General features: G+C 49.8%; 7 protein-coding genes across 7 annotated transcripts; 3 read left to right on the forward strand and 4 right to left on the reverse strand.

Moving 5' to 3' along the window:
- Positions 1–502: 502 nt before the first annotated feature.
- Positions 503–1,525, reverse strand: A1O9_00491 (dihydroflavonol-4-reductase; the record flags this gene model as incomplete). Its single annotated transcript, XM_013409654.1, has 1 exon — positions 503–1,525. The coding sequence occupies one exon, from the start codon at positions 1,523–1,525 to the stop codon at positions 503–505; it is 1,023 nt and encodes a 340-aa protein (XP_013265108.1).
- Positions 1,526–2,342: 817 nt separating this feature from the next.
- On the reverse strand, positions 2,343–3,833 carry A1O9_00492 (uncharacterized protein; the record flags this gene model as incomplete). The annotated part of the gene is made up of 5 exons (XM_013409655.1): positions 2,343–2,451; positions 2,508–2,696; positions 2,747–3,329; positions 3,380–3,474; positions 3,538–3,833. The coding sequence occupies 5 exons, from the start codon at positions 3,831–3,833 to the stop codon at positions 2,343–2,345; spliced, it is 1,272 nt and encodes a 423-aa protein (XP_013265109.1).
- Positions 3,834–4,474: 641 nt separating this feature from the next.
- A1O9_00493 (uncharacterized protein) lies at positions 4,475–5,259 on the reverse strand (the record flags this gene model as incomplete). The annotated part of the gene is made up of 2 exons (XM_013409656.1): positions 4,475–5,086; positions 5,146–5,259. 2 exons carry the CDS (start codon positions 5,257–5,259, stop codon positions 4,475–4,477), a joined length of 726 nt encoding a protein of 241 aa, XP_013265110.1.
- Positions 5,260–6,362: 1,103 nt separating this feature from the next.
- On the forward strand, positions 6,363–7,239 carry A1O9_00494 (uncharacterized protein; the record flags this gene model as incomplete). The annotated part of the gene is made up of 2 exons (XM_013409657.1): positions 6,363–6,385; positions 6,438–7,239. 2 exons carry the CDS (start codon positions 6,363–6,365, stop codon positions 7,237–7,239), a joined length of 825 nt encoding a protein of 274 aa, XP_013265111.1.
- A 321-nt stretch (positions 7,240–7,560) lies between these two features.
- A1O9_00495 (uncharacterized protein) lies at positions 7,561–9,458 on the reverse strand (the record flags this gene model as incomplete). Its single annotated transcript, XM_013409658.1, has 6 exons — positions 7,561–7,864; positions 7,917–8,597; positions 8,653–8,850; positions 8,913–9,198; positions 9,244–9,257; positions 9,316–9,458. 6 exons carry the CDS (start codon positions 9,456–9,458, stop codon positions 7,561–7,563), a joined length of 1,626 nt encoding a protein of 541 aa, XP_013265112.1.
- Positions 9,459–10,118: 660 nt separating this feature from the next.
- On the forward strand, positions 10,119–12,161 carry A1O9_00496 (uncharacterized protein; the record flags this gene model as incomplete). The annotated part of the gene is made up of 5 exons (XM_013409659.1): positions 10,119–10,493; positions 10,550–10,791; positions 10,862–11,225; positions 11,277–11,535; positions 11,605–12,161. 5 exons carry the CDS (start codon positions 10,119–10,121, stop codon positions 12,159–12,161), a joined length of 1,797 nt encoding a protein of 598 aa, XP_013265113.1.
- A 1,744-nt stretch (positions 12,162–13,905) lies between these two features.
- Positions 13,906–14,701, forward strand: A1O9_00497 (uncharacterized protein). The gene is made up of 3 exons (XM_013409660.1): positions 13,906–14,251; positions 14,276–14,453; positions 14,512–14,701. Exons 1-2 carry the CDS (start codon positions 13,957–13,959, stop codon positions 14,371–14,373), a joined length of 393 nt encoding a protein of 130 aa, XP_013265114.1. The 5' UTR covers positions 13,906–13,956; the 3' UTR covers positions 14,374–14,453; positions 14,512–14,701.
- The last annotated feature ends 2,296 nt before the right edge of the window (positions 14,702–16,997 follow it).

Genomic DNA, 16,997 nt, shown 5'->3' on the forward strand with positions numbered 1-16,997 from the left:
GCGTTAATTCGAGGCAAAACAAAGAATTGCCCGGAAAATGGGCGAGTGCCATGTGTAATCCATAGTTTGATACATACGAGGAGATAATTACCACTAGATGGTCAATGGTTATTCTTCTGTACTTCCGATAGGGCCAGATTGCGAAGCAGCTGCTCACAGCAGATCGAGCTACGAGGATCCCACATCCAGATCACCCACAGCACCGATACACCAGGCTATGTCAGCTCAGATGACCGACCTCCAGATCTATGGGACAGAGTTACCATTCAGGTTAGAGGCGCGACGCCGACCCAAAGACGCACATCGAAGCTCAGATAAGAAGCCAAAGAATGTGATATATAGCTTGACCTTGGCGCTAGCGTTGTATACCAGGTTTGCAGCAGAGAAGCTGTCAAGTTCCTGTGATATTACTCGACAAGTCCTTTTAGTGTCTTAGGCACTTCCAACGTCCTGCTCTAGGATGATCAATGTGGGTTCCAAGCAAGACGCCTAGACTTCAACGCTACAAATGGAACCCCAGCAGTGAGTTCACCGTGTCCACGACGGTGTCTGACAGCTGTTTCCATTCAACGCCCAATTCCCTAACAACTTTGCGATTATCGACCTTGTAGAGCCCGCCCTCTGGATAGCCGCCGCCGTCGCCACCCTCGGAGGGCAAGCGATCCCGGAATTGATCGTGATGCTTTCGAACGATATCCACCAGCTCCTTGTTACAGAAATAGCCTGCCGTGACGAGAAAGCGCTCGTTTGCTGCTTGAGGCTTTTCAAGCGCCAAGACGTGACAAAGGGCGAGATCACGCACATCGACCCAGGTGAATGTGGCGTTGGGCGGGACCATTTCTTTGAATTTCCCCTGGATCAAATCACGGATGACTTGGTTGCTGGTGTTGAGGTTGTCGAGGCTGCTGAGATGGCTTATAACAGGTCCCAATACTTGTGGTGGGCACAGGGTCGTGAGTGAGAATGACGGCTTTTTTCGCTCTATGAATTCCCAAGCAGCTTTCTCGGCAAAGGTCTTACTGGCCCGGTAGCCGTTGGCGACGTCCTCTGAGGCTTGCTCGAGAGTGATAGGATTCCAGTCTTGTTCAGTGTATGTGTGTTCTGGCCACGAGCCCATGAAAGGGTTCACAACCGAGGCAAAGGACGAGGTGATGACAACGTGTTTGACGGCTGGCGCTTTTTTCACGATGGATTCTAGAATCCCGGTGGTGCCTTTGATTGCAGGATCTAAAAGATCTTGTTGAACATTGGTTACGTTGAAGTGGAACGGGCTGGCAGTATGGATGACCGCTTCGAAGGGCGGGTTGGAAACGAGAGCGTCGTCAAAAGCATTATCTTCTGCAATTTCCTTCACGATTGCAAAGTCTAGCCTTTCTTTACCGATCATCGGATATGCTGCTCTGATCTTGTCGGCCTTGTCCGTAGAACGCACGGTCGTCAACACGCTGTAGCCCCGGTGGATGAGATGATCTAGAACATGCGCCGCAATGAACCCAGACCCGCCGGTTAGGAGAACGCGCGTCATGACGTCCTGAGATACAATCTTGATTTGGTTCAAAGATTGTTTGTTCGTGCCAGCTACTCATTGCCCTTTTGCACTGGTCCGGCAATGGATTAGAGTGGTGTCAGGCGAGTTGAAACGACGTCGGAAGAGTCAAATATTAGTTGAAAAAGGGTCAATTGAGGTTTTGCGGCGAGAGCCACTAATTTTCCTTTTGAAATACATGTGTGCGTATTGAAGCTGATTGTTGTAAGATTTGCCAGCCAACGTAGCTCATCAGTCGTGCTTAGAAAGGGTTCGGCGAAGTTCGAGCACCCGGCGAAAGTGAATGGACTCGCCAACGCTTTCTCGCACATTTTCTGTCATGTGGCATGGCATGGGCGTCCTGCACAGCTTATCTGCAAAGCACAGGCACTCCACCAAACTCTCTCCTCTGCTCTTAGAAAATCCAGATTAGAATCAAGTACTATTCAAGAAATTCGTTACTGTAGCAGCAAGCCCCCTCTTCTACCTCCTTTTCCTCCTCTACGTTGCTAGCAATACGTGACATTTTCGCTATCGTGGACCGAGAGCGAAGATTCTTAACTAAAATTAGAAATGGATGCAGTTGTAGATACCAATCTTCTCTAGGATCTGCGATCAATCCATCGTTCTGCATTTACTGGCAGCTCTGAGTACGGACTCCAGAGCAGTGTGTCATACCAAGATCCGTAGTTACAACGTTGTGATACAAGTTCAAGATCGCTCTCAGATTCTGCCTCTTGATAAAATGGAGAGGTTCATACGAAGCTGTCCAAATAGCTCAACAACTCGAGCTGCTTAGGCGACAAAGAACACAACTTCAGAAAGGAGGGATCATTTTCATCTCTGCAAACTTCTCGAACACTGCGCGCATAGACTCGATAGAGTCAACATACCCATGCCAACCAAATTTACGAGCTTTGTTCATGCTATAATCACCGTTGAGCATTACTCTCTCGCCGCAAAACTTGCAGAGATTGCTTACCTGGTTTGCCAGGACCATGTGAGCTCGAGTGCGAATTGCAGGAAAGCGAAGGTGCTCTTAGGGTCCCGCAATGGGTTGGTGGTCAGTCGGTGTTCTTTTTTCAACTCCTCCCACGCTTGTCGAGTCGCCGGCTCCTTTGCCCATTCAATGAAACTGAAAGTTGACCGAAGTTTGCCTTTTGGTCCGTATCTTTGGTGGATTTATCAGTGCAGCCTAACGGAGTCTGAGGAAGGACGTACCCTCGTGGCACAAATGGAAGCTCTACCTCGCGGTAGCTGGCTTTCTCTTGCGGAGGGTGCCATTCCAACCCAAACCACGATGCCAGGATTGGCCAAAGCTTGCCAAAAGTGAATTCCGATCCGTCCGTTATGTTGAATGACTCCCCAGCGGTGCCTTCAGTCAAGACCAGCCACTCGTAAAATGTACCGAGAATAGGTCCACTAGATATGGGATGATTATTGTCCCAAGATGTTAGATCGCCAGGATATTCGAGGGGATGCTTTAGCTTTCGCTGAATGGAAGCATAGACTGCCAGCGGGTAGAAGATGGTCATGTCTGTGCCTGCGACTGCCGCCAAGATCCACTGCGGCATGGTGACATTGTAGCTCGCCCGAGGGTGTGTTGTAATGTACTTCGCCAGTAAATCTTCTTGAGTGTAGTAAAAGTTTGGTTCTAGTTTCACCCTCGGTACGCCCTCAGTTAGGGGCACATTGACGTGGCCTTGATGAACCCCGTAATTCTTGCCTCCGGTTTGCAGTACGATCCGTTTAGGTCGAACATTTGCTTGGTCCAAGGCGATGAGGAAATTCTCGAAGAGGCGCCCTTCATGAGATCAGAGTGGTTGTTACTTTTATCGAGTCGGGTTCTCTCACCGTTGGTTTCGGCCAAATGGGCGGCATCCCCGAACACCTCAGAGTCAGTATCTGGCCTCGCAACCTGTACATAGCCAAAGTAGAAAATGTAATCCCTGCATGGACGAAAATATCAGAAAATTGTTTCGATGAGCGCTCACGAGTTCGAGGCAGCTTACGCTTGGACTTTGTGTTCTTGTAGAAGGCTTGCGATCTTCTCAGGCTCCCATAGAAGATCTACTGCTACATGCTCGACGCTTTTCGCAATTGATGTTGGCGGCCTCCTTGACAATGCGTAGACCTTCTCCCATCGATCCGGGTTTACACTCAGCACATCAACTACGGGCTGGCCGGATTGGCCGCTCGCGCCAACGACCATGGCTCGCAGGTTCTTCGAGGAGGCAGGTAAAACAGGCAATCCATGGAAAATCCCGTCCGAGCGTAAGTGGTATGTCCTGCTTGCTGTAGTGGTCATGATGTCCACTAAATTTGACAAATGAATAATAATGTTGATTTCTGCGAAGAATTATGAATATCATAAATAATGTAGATATAACGAAAATTCCTAGGGCCTTCGCGACCAAGACCGACCCTCTGCTGCCCCGTCAGCTGGAGAGGTGTCGGATTTGTAAGTGCGGAGTAGACAGACCATGGCATCATTTCTAGGGTAGTTCAATGTCATTCGGCGAAGTTGAAACCATGCGCTACGATGGATGAGCTCCGTCTGATTGCTTGTTGAATCCGATGTGCACGAGAAGAAAGTGTTGTTCCAATCTCCTTCCAGGTAGGGTATTTTATGATGCGAGAGAAGTTTTCATCGCATCAGACTATCACATTTCCAGAACAATTGGTGGTAGTTTCTGATCCGTCTAAGGCTTCGACATTACAGTAGTACTGAGCTGAGGGATACCGTGTGTCACATCACTGTGCTCATAATACAGACAACGATACCTGAACTAGCTATATGCTTCCAGCTATGCCGCATCACCAACCACTTCGAATACTGGAGGTAGTACCTCCTTAGGTGCCACCTATGTACTTACACCAATTTGGACTAGGATTGCGAGCAATCCATCCACCGTCCACGACGAATGCTGTATGTCGTCAGCGAGCAATTCAATCAGACAAATTGCCGATGGTTTTCTTACGATGTCCAGTAATATAAGACGCTTCTTCTGAAGCCAGGAAGAGCACCAACTGGGCCACTTCTTTGGGGTGCCCTCCGCGATTCATGGGTATGCTCTCGAACAATTCATCCCTGAGCTTTTCATTTCTCAATGTTCCTTCAGACAGAGGGGTATCCATGAACCCAGGGCACACCGTTACTGCACGGATGCCGTCTCTTGCATGGTCTATGGCAATTGTCCGTGTGAGATTGATTAGTCCTCCTTTCGCAGCGTTGTAGGAAGAGAGACCATAATCTCCTCCAATTCCCGAAACACTTGCAGTATTTACGATCACTCCTTTTCCGTGTTTCTTCATATGAGGAATAACAGCCTTAGCAAGATAGAAAGCCCCACAAAGATTGGTCATGATGACTTTGTTGAAATCGTCAACATCGTGGTCGACCACTGTAACTATTGGACTCAGCCGTCCGGCATTGTGGAACAGGACGTCAATCCTTCCCAGTTTTTCGATGCATGTTTCGACAGCGGTGAAGCAGGACTTGGGGTCTGAAGGTGTTTTGTACGTCAGTGTGGGTTTGATGATCAATGCGTACCAATACAGCTGCATGCGCACAGAGATCCCAGAAAGAAATGAGAAGAACAGACTACGCATTTACTTACCTGAAACGTCACATAGGTAGAAATGAGCATTTCGACCAAAGCGCTGTAGTGCATTCCGTTCCTGTTCGGCCAAGTGACGTTAGCAGCGTCCAGGCAAGCGCAGTCTGCTCCCATACTGAAGCGTCGCAGGCCAAGGCCGCGTCCAGAGAGTGTACCAACAGATCAAATGGCGTCAAAACATTACCTCTAGGTCCGCGACGAAGACTTTGGCGCCTTCGTCTAAGAAGAGTTCGCACGTCTGTGCTCCAAGTCCAGAGGTGCCTCCTGTGATGAAAATCACTTTATCTCGAAAGCGCCCTGCCATGATACCAGTTACTAAAATGTCGATTCAAGTCGAAGGTTTGCTCCGCTGCGGTGCGCCACGGCCTTCAGACAGCTCAGTTCAAGGTGGGAGAACAGGAGCCTCACTTTGAGTCCGCTCCTGTACTAGCTAGATCCATGGATGGGTATGGGTTCAATAAGCTGACTTCAAGGCTCTGTTGAAGACTGTCTTGCAGCTCAACGTGTGGCGGACTACATGGTGATCCATCGCCCACACTCGTACGCAGCAGCAAGAATGAGTCATCGCTTCACCTGAATGGTATGTGATATTCGCCGAGTATCCGTGTAGGCCCGCGAGCACTATAGAAAATCACATTGGACACCAGAATACTTGAGCACCACACGAATTGGCTTACCCGCTAATTCGTACCCAATACGGATCTTCGGCGAAAAGTTGCCACCAAAGGAACTTATCCGTCCACACCTTGGCTGCATTTCTCCAACATCTCCGCAATCCACTCCCCCAATTCGCCGAGCTGCGGGGGAACGATCGGCACTAGAAGACGTGAGACGGCCCCGATAGTCAATCCTTCCTGACGAAATATTTCCTCCTTCGCAGTGGTCATTGGGGGTTGGACCTCTTTGGCTTAACTGGCAATGTTGAACCTCCGGCATAATTCGGCGAAACAATCTTCAGACGCCGTCCCACACTCCAGTGCCCCTCGTGAAATGCTGACCCAGTATTTCGCGGAACTCCCGATATGATGCACCTCCTATTATTCATACTACTACAGTGGCTTTGGTTGTCAAAGTCACCTCGAAGCAGAATATAAACGTGGAATTCGGAAAGTGCGAACACTCATGCATGCAAGTCACGACCAAGAGTGAGGACAATCACCCGTTGTCCGTCTTGCACCTGTCAATTCCTATATCAGATCAATACTTTTCTCGTGACGATGGCACCCTTACTCATGAAAGGGTGAGTAGATGATATCCGAAGACGGAGAAACTTGCGCTGAATAAACCAAAAGCGTCGGCCTCGTCACAGGAGCCGGTTCTGGGATCGGGCGAGCCTGTGCTAAGATTCTTGTCGAAGAAGGATGCACGAGACTCGTCCTCTCGGATTTGGCCCAGGCCAGCCTGGAGCAGGTCTCACGAGAGCTGAACGACATCGACCCTACCGTAGAAACTGTTTTGTTCATCGGTGACATGTCCAAAGAGGCCGATGTCAATCGAATGGTAGAAGAGGGCGTTTCCAAATTTGGAGCTATTCACTATTGCATTAACAGTGCTGGTGTGACAAGCAAACCAAGGCAGCGAACGCACGAATTGGAGACGGCAGCCTTCGACCGAGTCATGAACATCAACCTAAGAGGCCTATGGCTATGCGAACGTGCGCAGATCCGCCAATTTCTCAAGCAACCAGCCACGCTCAAAACTCGCAATCACCCTGAGACGATTGCTTTCCAGCGAGGAGCCATTGTGAACATCAGTAGCATCTTTGGCATAACGGCTCATGCGACCGCCGGAGCTTATCCCGCCTCGAAAGCCGGGGTGTTGGGGCTTACAAGGACGGATGCTGTAGCTTATGCGGAGGACGGAATTAGAGTCAACGCCATATGTCCTGGCTTTATCAACACCCCCTTGGTGGAACAGGCTAGAGCAGCAGGCGTAGAGTACAACAGGCTCGTTAGTCTCATCCCTTTTCGACGGATGGGTGCTGCAGAGGAGCTAGCAGAAGCGGCAGTGTGGTTAGCCAGTGAACGGGCAAGTTATGTTAGCGGTGTAGAACTGCCGGTGGATGGTGCTTGGGTTAGAGCGTGCAATACATGAATAGTGCTTAAGAACTGGAGAGAGTTAGGAGTGTTGGCAATAATCTATAGTCTTGCTTGACATTCGAACATCTTGGATCAAAAAGAAAACTATTGTTTGACCATGTCGTAAGGAGATGGTCCTCAACATGTCACCACGGTTGAGCACGTATCTAGCCGCCGGACTGCACCTTCGTTGACACCAGGCGACGAGGTAAATTGACCAGGACAGAGGTGGATCCAGACGAGCTAATTGTCAAGCAAATGCTTACTCTACTCCCTTGCTCACTAGGACGCCCTCAGTCCAACGATCCAGCCCTGGTAATTCTTATCCAAAGTCTCATTAAGCATCCGCATGTATGACGGCAGCCCCCCCGCCCAACTGAGAGGCTGTACTTTCTTGCCCGGAATATTGGCACCAGTCCACCAGCTGTGCAATACCGTGAGCAAAGGACCCACCTTTAGGACGGGGTGTACTTATCTTGCCCTGAGGGAGAAGCGTTGCCTCCCAGCTCTCGCGAATCTTTGCACACCAGCCCTCAGCGGTTTCTTCTTTGGCCTCCATGGTTTCTACCCCCTCAGCGAGCATTTTTTTGAGCATTTTTTCGAACCATTGACCCTGGACTTGAATACAAGATGGGCCATTGCTGAAAGAAAAATATTAGCTAGCGTCGATACTGCCACGGATGGTTCACTTACGAAAATGTCGATGGTGCTTGCGGTCCGAAGAGGAAAAACATGTTGGGAAATCCTGGCACGGCTACCCCCATGGAAGTCTTGACTCCGTCGCTCCAATGTTGTTTCAAAGTCCGCTTATCAACGCCTCGAAGGTCGATATCCATGAAACCGCCAGTCAGGCCATCGAAGCCCGTTGCAAGTACGATCAAGTCCACGTCGACCTGTCCTGCGGCAGTGCGGATGCCCGAGGCGTTGATTTCCTCTATTGAGAACTCATTCAAGTCGATAATGTCTACGTTCTGCTGGCTGAGAACCTCGAAATAGGTCTGTTCAAGAGACGGGCGCTTTGCCCCGAAGGGATGCGGTGGGATCTCAGGTGCTAACAGCCTGGCTTTCTTGGGGTCTTGGATGCGTTTGAGCACCATGCGCCGCCAAAAGTCATAAGCAGCGTCGTTGGCTTTCTGATCGATGATCATGTCACTGTAACCAGCCACCCAGAATTTAAAGCCGCCATCTTGTATGAGGCCGGACCACAAGGCTTCGCGCTCTTCACTCGTGTCGTCGAAGGTCTTGCGGCCGTTGTTTCCGTACGGAACACCGGAATCGGTCTTCTCACAAGCTTTGAAAGCTGCCTCGTAGATGCCACTGTCTTTTTTTCTCTGCTCTTCTGCGGGATCTAATTTCCGCTGCTGCATCGGTAAGCTGAAGATGGTCAGATTGCGTGTCACAGTGGATGAGTAGATGAGGAATTACTCACCAGAAATTAGGCGTGCGTTGATACACAGTGAGATGCTTGCAGACCTTTCCAGCCTCTTGAATCACCTGAATACCACTTGCCCCCGTGCCGATGACGGCAATACGTTTGTCATTCAGATCGATATCATGGTGCGGCCAGTGTGCTGTGTGATACATCTCGCCACGAAAGTCGGCAGCGCCTTTGAGATGTGGAACATACCTATGTCATGCTCAGTCGCGCTCCTGGGATAAGACTCAAGAAACCCAGGTCCATATACTTACTCCTTGGCTGCAAATCCGACGTTCGCGAACAACCATTTGCATATTGTTTCTGTCCCGTCGGAACAACCCACTCTCCATCGTCGATGGTCTGAATCCCAGTGCGCATATGTCACGTTTTTATGATATTCAATGTCTTTTTGAAGATCCCACTTTCGCTCCACGTGTTGGAAGTACTTTTGCAGCTCGCGGAATCCAGGAAACCTTTCGGAGAAGGTAAAGTCTTCCCAAATCTCTTTGTCGAAGAACTGGTAAGCTGGCGAGTCGCTGTCGACACGAGCACCCGGGTCTGAATGATCAGCTGGATGTCAGATCTGATATAGAATCCACCTACATCGGTTCCAATGCCTGCAAAAAGTGGTAAGTCAAGACTCATGTCGACTTCAATTCGGTCCAAGACACTTACCAAACACCCCCGGAGCCCGATCCTCGCTCAAAAATCTTTGCGCGAAGACCTAGGTTGCGCAGTTTGGGAAGCATGGTGTAGCCTCCAAAACCGGCTCCAATAAGGACGGCATCATATTCTAGAGTTTCGCTCATGGAACCCATGGTTTGCTAAAGCTATGCTTGAAAGCTGGTGCGCCTTCTTGTTTTGAGAACCGTTGCCAACGGAGAGATCGAAACATAAAAGAATAGGCCAGCAACAAATCAAGCGAATTGATAAACCGCAACAAGTAATCTCAAGGCCAATATCTCCATTCGACTGTCCCACTAGCATGGGAATTTCCATATACCTGGGGTAATTCTATCGAAGTGTCCAGATCAAAGCCTGGGAGAAGTATTTCGGCGATGAAGCCTGTCAGGCCACATCAACTTCAAGGTTGTTCCAGACTTGTCCCTTCGCGTATCCTACAGTCCAAGCATATCGATGTGTTTGAGTTGTTGGTCAGGCTCTTTCGCCGAAATGCAACCCTACCCAATTGGAAAAGAGTCGGACTGGGCTCGAACACTAATTTTACCCGCCCTCGCCACAGAGCGCCACCACTTTCGAGTCCGTGTCTCTGGATGGTCAGGATCGACGGACTTGATCCCGCATCGCATCGCTGGGACATTCCGCCGATGAGGCTGTACTCGGCAGAAGTTCTGACCTTGAGCAGTGTTTGTTGTGGTTTATCTCTCGCTTGGACACCGCTTTCTCTGTGACCGAGTGCTGCCATTGTCGCTGCACATTTGAACTATCTCCAGAAGACTGACTATTACTAAGAAGAAATGGCTTGCTCCAGTGAAGTGAACGGTACTGCGACGCATGCTAACAAAGCCACTCTCAATGGCACCACCAATGGAATCGATATCTCGGCCGATAGAACTCCTGATCTAGGCGCCCATGCCGGCGACAGGCAACGCCTGAGAGACGCGAAAACCTCCTTGAAAGCCTTGCCAGCCTATACGCCCCGAAAACTTCGTGTTGTAACGATCGGTGCTGGGTATTCGGGTCTTACCTTGGCGCATAAGTTCCAGCATGAACACAGCGACCTGAGTGATATAATCGATCACACAATCTACGAAGTAAGGTCCGAACTTGGAGGGACCTGGCTGGTGAACACCTACCCAGGAGTGGTTTGCGATGTTCCGTCACATATCTACGTACGTCAAACAACAACTAGCTAGAAGGGGTGCATGCCTGGCACTAACAAGCAAAGGCGTTCCCATTCGACCCCAACCCTAGTTGGTCTCGGTTCTTCTCGACTGGACCTGAAATCTGGGCATACATGAAGAAAACCGCCCAGAAATGGAATCTCGAGCGTGATGTTAAATACAACCATCGTGTCAAGGGAGCTTACTGGCAAGGAGATCGTGGCCAATGGAAGGTCCTGGTCGAGCATGCCAACACGATTTTCGAAGACTATGCCGATATTCTGATCTCGGCGCAGGGGTTTTTGAAGTAAGCTGGCTCGATAAAAAGCTAGTCCAGTAGGCTTTTTTGACTCAGACAGCTAACGTGTCTCTAACAGCACCTGGAACTGGCCCTCGATTCCTGGGTTACAAAACTTCCAGGGCAAGAAGGTACATTCGGCAAACTGGGACCACGACTACGACTACAGCGAGAAAAGCATTGCGGTGATCGGCAATGGTTCGTCCGGCATCCAAATATTGCCTCAGATGGCGAAGCTACCAGGTACAAAGGTAACGAGTTTTCAACGTGGCGCAACCTGGGTGGTTAGCACCATGAGCCCTGCTTCTCTGCTTGGAAAAGACGACCCTGCGTACAATCCGGAGTACACAGATGAGGAGAAGGAAGCCTTCTTGAAGGAACCGCAAAAACATAATCAGTACCGGAAGAAGATCATTCACAGCATCAATGACAGTTTCAAGATGGTAAGTCAACGCCAGCAGCCGAGGCAAACGTCAAACTAACGGACAATACAGTTTGTGAAGAACTCGGAGCTCAATAAGCAGATCTTTGGCCTTGCCACTCGACAGATGACCGAAAAATTGAATAGCGATCCCGAATTATGCGAAAAACTCATTCCGAAGTGGGAGTTGGGCTGTCGACGGATCACCCCCGGAGAGGGATACCTCGAAGCCTTTTTACGTGACAATGTTGAGCTCACCCAGAGTCCCATCACCCATATTGATACGGATAGCGTCCATACATCTGATGGCAAGGCCTATAAGGTAGATGTCGGTATGTTTTGTTGAGCTGCATCATTGAGTCCTCATACATCTAGATCAACGAGCTGACATGATAAAATAGTCATCTGTGCCACCGGATTCGACGTCTCCTATCGCCCTCATTATCCAATCGTTGGCCGAGGGAATGTGAATCTTGCAAACAAATGGGCTAAGGAACCCTCGTCGTACTTGTCACTCGCTTCAGCCGACATGCCGAATTACTTCATGTTTACCGGGCCTAACGCGTTGATCGGCCACGGTTCCCTGATGGAAAGCCTGGGTTGGTCTGCCGAGTACATGATCAAATGGATCCGGAAAATCGCCTCGGAGGACCTCAAAGCCGTGGTTCCCAAGCAGGACGCTGTGGATGATTTCCTCGCCTATTCGGATCAGATCCACCAGACACTGACATGGACAGGAGCATGTCGGAGCTGGTACAAGAACAATACGATAGACGGCCGAGTGACCGCGACGTTTGCGGGTAGTGCGTTGCTATTCAAACGACTCATTGAGGATCTGCGACCGGAAGACTTCGATCTTGAGTCGAGAGACGAGAATCGCTTCCGGTTTCTAGGGAATGGATTTTTAGCATACGAGTTGAACAAGGGGAATGATTTGGCTTGGTACGTGAAAATGTGAAATAGCAATATGGTGAAATACTGGGGAGCAGCTTTTGTAAGCCGGAGGTGATATATGTACAGAAGTCTTGCAATCCTCATGAAGATTTCTATCCCGCAAACATCCAAAAATCCCCGGAGCCGATTGGACCCGATGCGAACCCTTTCAGAGAACGTTGCCTAGTGATTGTACACTGTAAAGACATTTCCGACGCCTTGCATTTTCGACCACAAACCCATGGAATGTATTCATCAAAGGAAGAAGGGCCATCTTACTATTCCAAACTCATCATTATTAGCGTCAGAACAGGGCCATTTTCCAGAACATTCGGCGAATTCTCCAATTCGGGTGTAAAAAGGGAAGATGATAAAGTTGCGAACGCGTAAAGTGTTCCTGAATTACATCTGGCATCGACTCTTCTATACGCCATCTGCCTGTGGCAATCTGAGGCGGCGCCCAAAATTATGGACAACACGACTTTATCCATCGGAATTGAGCCGGATCGGCAGAGTCAGCCAGTGCACGTCGATCAAAGTCAATACTCAAGATGGCCCAAATAAGCCAACACCCCAAAATCTTCTCATCGTTATCAGGGCAACAAGCATCCATGCATCGCTGAGATTCTTCGGCCACGAGTCCAGAGCCTCGTCTTAATACTTTCGTCTACGCGGCGTTACCCGATATCCATCCTCCGAAACGTCCCGAAGTTTCTCACGTGCCGGTGTGGAAATGGCCGTGGAAACCTGGACGACGTAACTTCTCTGCATCATGCATTCCAAGGAGCAACGCAAAACTTCGCCAATAGGGACTCGAACCGGTTAATGTCCAATGCAATGAAATCCCCCGAGATATTGGCCCGCGTCCAGTCACCAGCTGAGTATGCGGCAGTCATTGAGAAACGCTATGGTAGGGGTATTGTTGAAGCCGCCGCCGCTACTGCGACGCTATGATGCATCGTACATGGCGGGCTCACAAGTCCTCTAAAATGGAGCCGGGGACGATACACCAAGGTTGCTATGTTTGATGCCAGGGAAGTTTAGCGTCATGATGGAAGGATTTTACGCCGCCGATGGGGTACTGATGCCGGAAGTATTTGCGCCGAAGAGACTCTCAGATGGCCGTTAAGAATTGGCAATGCATAAGGCCGGCGATGTCTCAGTCCCCATTGCTAATGTAGAAGCAGATCTGGGCAATTTGGTGGCCGCATTATTTCAGGCAGAACCTGGCATCGTCCTCGTCGGTGCGGGTGAGTGTTCGACTTGGCAGCAATGGCTACAACAATGGAGAGAACACAATTAGGTTAAGACAGCGTACCGCAAGGGCCTGCGCTGACGAAGTCGCGCCGGGTATCGAGGGCCTCCATGAAGCTTTCCTCGAAGAGTTCGAGTCCGTCGAGCAATTGGAGTTTGTTAATGGAGCCAAGGAAGTGCTACTACACCTTTACGCAGCGAATAAGGAGTGAGCGGCAGGCATGACTTGAAATGAACTCGTCTTCGCCAATCAACAACCAGACCAATCATTCTTCTCCGTGTCAAGTCCAATCGATCCGCTTCGATCCCGTTCTGGTTGTATCGTTGAAGATTGAATACAATGGACCCCTACCAGGCAAAGCGCGAGCCAGAAGTTGAGAGTCACGAAGCTGAGTACTCAGACCGCGATACATTCCAACAATACTTCTACCGTAAGGAGAAGTCTCAGCCACTTACTCCCCTTTTGACCTTGGTGGCTGAGGCGACCGAAAGCGGACCCACCGTAGGTCAGATATGTCCCCGGAGGATACTCTCGCTCTCGCTGCACCAACCTTCAAGGAAGGCCCATGTTGATGGCCATCTTGTGCCTCGCTGGACTGTGTACCTTGTTCTTCGGCTATGATTTTGCCGTCATGCCCCGGGCCAACATCAACCCTGATTACTGCAAGTACATGCAATCCGACAGTGATAGTCACGAGGCTGCAGCAAGAATTGGCAGCTTTGTTAGTTTCTGGTTCGCAGGATTTCTTGTTGGTAAGCCTACTGCACTTCGATCGTGGCCCAGTTTGTATCTCATTGGTCCGATCTTGTCTGGATCATACGCAGACTCTATCAGGCGCGTCCAGACCCTTCAGCTCAGTTGTGTCTAGGGCATCCTTGGGTAAGCTCTCCTGGCCGGTGCCAACAGTTCCACATGGATGGGCGTCGCTCGAATCATCAGTGGAGTTGGGTGCGGATATCTCAACACTATTTCGTCCATCTGAACCTCTGAGTTGACAAATTATAACCAACAAAGAGCCTTTGTTGCCATTCAATATGCGCTTGCCGTCTTTGGCGCTCAAGTGTGAGTCGCGAGTACTGCCATTTTGACATTTGACATCCTATAACCAATGGATTCATAGAGTTTATTGGATGGAATTTGGCTGCCTCAAAATCGTTAGCCTACTCTTCCCCTGGCGCTTTCCTCTACGATTTCAGGTTGTCTTCCTCCTGATGGTCGTCGTTCTGGCGTTTTTCTTCCCGGAAACACCTCGTCATTTAGCCCAAACTGGTCGCCTTAAGGAGGCGAAAGAGATGCTTTCCCGTTGCCGCCTACAACCGACTGAAGAATCCGTCACGAGGCAACTAGAGGAAATTAAGAAAGCTATCCAAGATCGAGGCTATCCAAGCATCTTATGAGTTCGTTCCCACGATCTGGAAAAGAAAAGCGTTGCACACACGCAGACGGGTGGTGCTGGCGATAGGTATACAATTTTTGAGAGAACTGACTGAACCAGACGTGATCGCCGCGTTGGCCTGCAGGTATTTGCACTAAGTGGCTGTAGGTCTCTCAGCTTGTCCTTTCAAGCGATGTGTGACTAATGCAACCTCCATTGTCTAGTCTCGGAAGACTAGCTATCAACCCTAGCAGTTTCTAAATTTCATACCATATACGACCTCAACTATTATTGCTTCATATACCGTTGAACGCTTCGGCAGAAGAAAGCTCTCACTCAAGGGGCTAGTCGTCATGTGTAGCCTGTTGATGATCACCGGTGGTTTGGCGTACAAGGTATGCAAGCGCTACGACAACGGGAGTCGCCGCTTGCGTGTTTCTTTACACAGTGACATTCGGAGGCATGTGGATTGCTGCAGCATAAGAGTGCCGGCCTCAATTTTCCCCCTCTGTTTTGGGTACTGACAACTTCGAGTTTTGTGTACGCCACCGAGACCTTTCCACTGGCCACACGAGCCAAGGGCGGAACGCTCTGGATGGTCTCATTTGCAATTTCTGGCAGTGTCTGCAACAAAATCATTCCTTATATTATCAGCGCGGCCGATTTCTGGGTGTTTATCATCCTCGCCCTGTTCAACTTCATTCAAATCGTAGACGTGTGGTGTTTTATTGTGGATACTGCGCATCAACACCTAGAGGATCTAGATATCTTCTGTGCCACCGACAGTCCTCGCCTACAAGGCTGAGCGACAGTACAACAAGAAGAAGGATGCGCTGGGTTTGACACAACAGCTCAGGCCGTCTTAGCCGCTTGAAAACCTTGAAAGAACTGTTTGGTGACAAAATTGTGGATGATGGAGCCCTGCCAGATCCTGGTTTGCAATGCCGGCTGGGCGAAGAGAGATGTCGATCTGATGCTTCCACCAATACGCCATAACGATCAAAGCTCTGTAAATGAGAACCCCAATTGAACACAGTAACTTGCATCAGGATTTCCAGGCATCCACGGCCACATCACTCTCGAATGGCATGTCATGGCGTTCTGGTCTGCTACCCGCACTTGAAAGTACGCCATACCTTTTGAGGTACTCTGGCTTGACTCAGTTGGTACATGAGCCCAAATATGATATGTGGTATAACGGCTCTTCAAGGCAGGGACGTCCCACCTGCCAGTAAGGATCGAGAGCCAGTTTATAGCATGGCATTTCCACCAAGGTAGGTCGAATTGGCCATGGTGGGGTCGTACCAATCCAGACAATCAAGAGGCATGAAAGGGTCCAAAAAGTTTTCGGAGGTAAGCATGCCGGGCATGACCTGGTGGCGTGTGCCGAATTCCGGTTGGAACCCGATGGTCGAGCTTGCGTCCTGCTCGAAGAGTGGTAAAGACGAGGTCGTCTCGTTACCATCAGTAGCCTTTGTGGTGCTGTCCATTAGATTATGTTGTAAAGCCGTATTTTCAGCGCGAACTTGGTCGCTCCACAACTCCTGGTTGCGAACCACGGATGAGTCGTGTTCAGCCTCCGCTTGGTGCAGCATTTTGCTGAACAGGCGATACATCCAATCCACGAAGGGCCAATGGTCACGAAACTCGGCAAGGCCCAACAGACAAAGCTGGGCTTTGTGTTGCAGTACTCGTCTGCGCGGTCCGTGGCTCTGTTCCATGGAAACAACGTGAATTGTAAACGATGCAAATATGACTGCTATTCTAAAGTCATGTCAGCAGATCGAGCAAGACACAATGCACAGAACATGTTCCGCTTACAAATGTACTTGTGTACGTGGTAGTAAGCCCTCGGTGAGTAGTTCTTCAACGATACGTGTCACGGCATTCGCAGAGGCCGGCGCCATTGAGTTAGACTCGGCTTTTGCTTTGGCGTCCAAGAAGATTTTGCGGTGCAGTAGGATCCTACAAAAGCTGCTATTCGTTAGTGACAGGCGATTTCAATATACTATATGATTTCCACATACTGCTGGCCAAACATAAGCATAGATGCAAACAACTTCACCTGTGGACTGCGCTCTTCCTCATGGTACCGAAAGTGCTCCGGTAGCTGCTTTTCCCATGCTGAAAGATCTTCATCTATGCTTTCCCAAGAGCCGTTGAAGTTCTTGTTGTTTCGTCCGGCGCGGACGGCTCGTCCAACTGCTCAGGTCAGCCCAAATGGCTTGCAT

This window comes from Exophiala aquamarina (assembly GCF_000709125.1).
Source record: "Exophiala aquamarina CBS 119918 chromosome Unknown aczIA-supercont1.1, whole genome shotgun sequence".
NCBI classification, from domain to species: Eukaryota; Fungi; Ascomycota; class Eurotiomycetes; order Chaetothyriales; family Herpotrichiellaceae; genus Exophiala; species Exophiala aquamarina.

Bases quoted from the DNA above. Each gene is read 5' to 3' on its own strand.
- A1O9_00497 (XM_013409660.1), top strand. From the start codon at position 13,957: ATGTTGATGGCCATCTTGTGCCTCGCTGGACTGTGTACCTTGTTCTTC. The intron at 14,252-14,275 runs GTGTCTAGGGCA...TCCTTGGGTAAG, and splicing joins CCAGACCCTTCAGCTCAGTT to CTCTCCTGGCCGGTGCCAAC.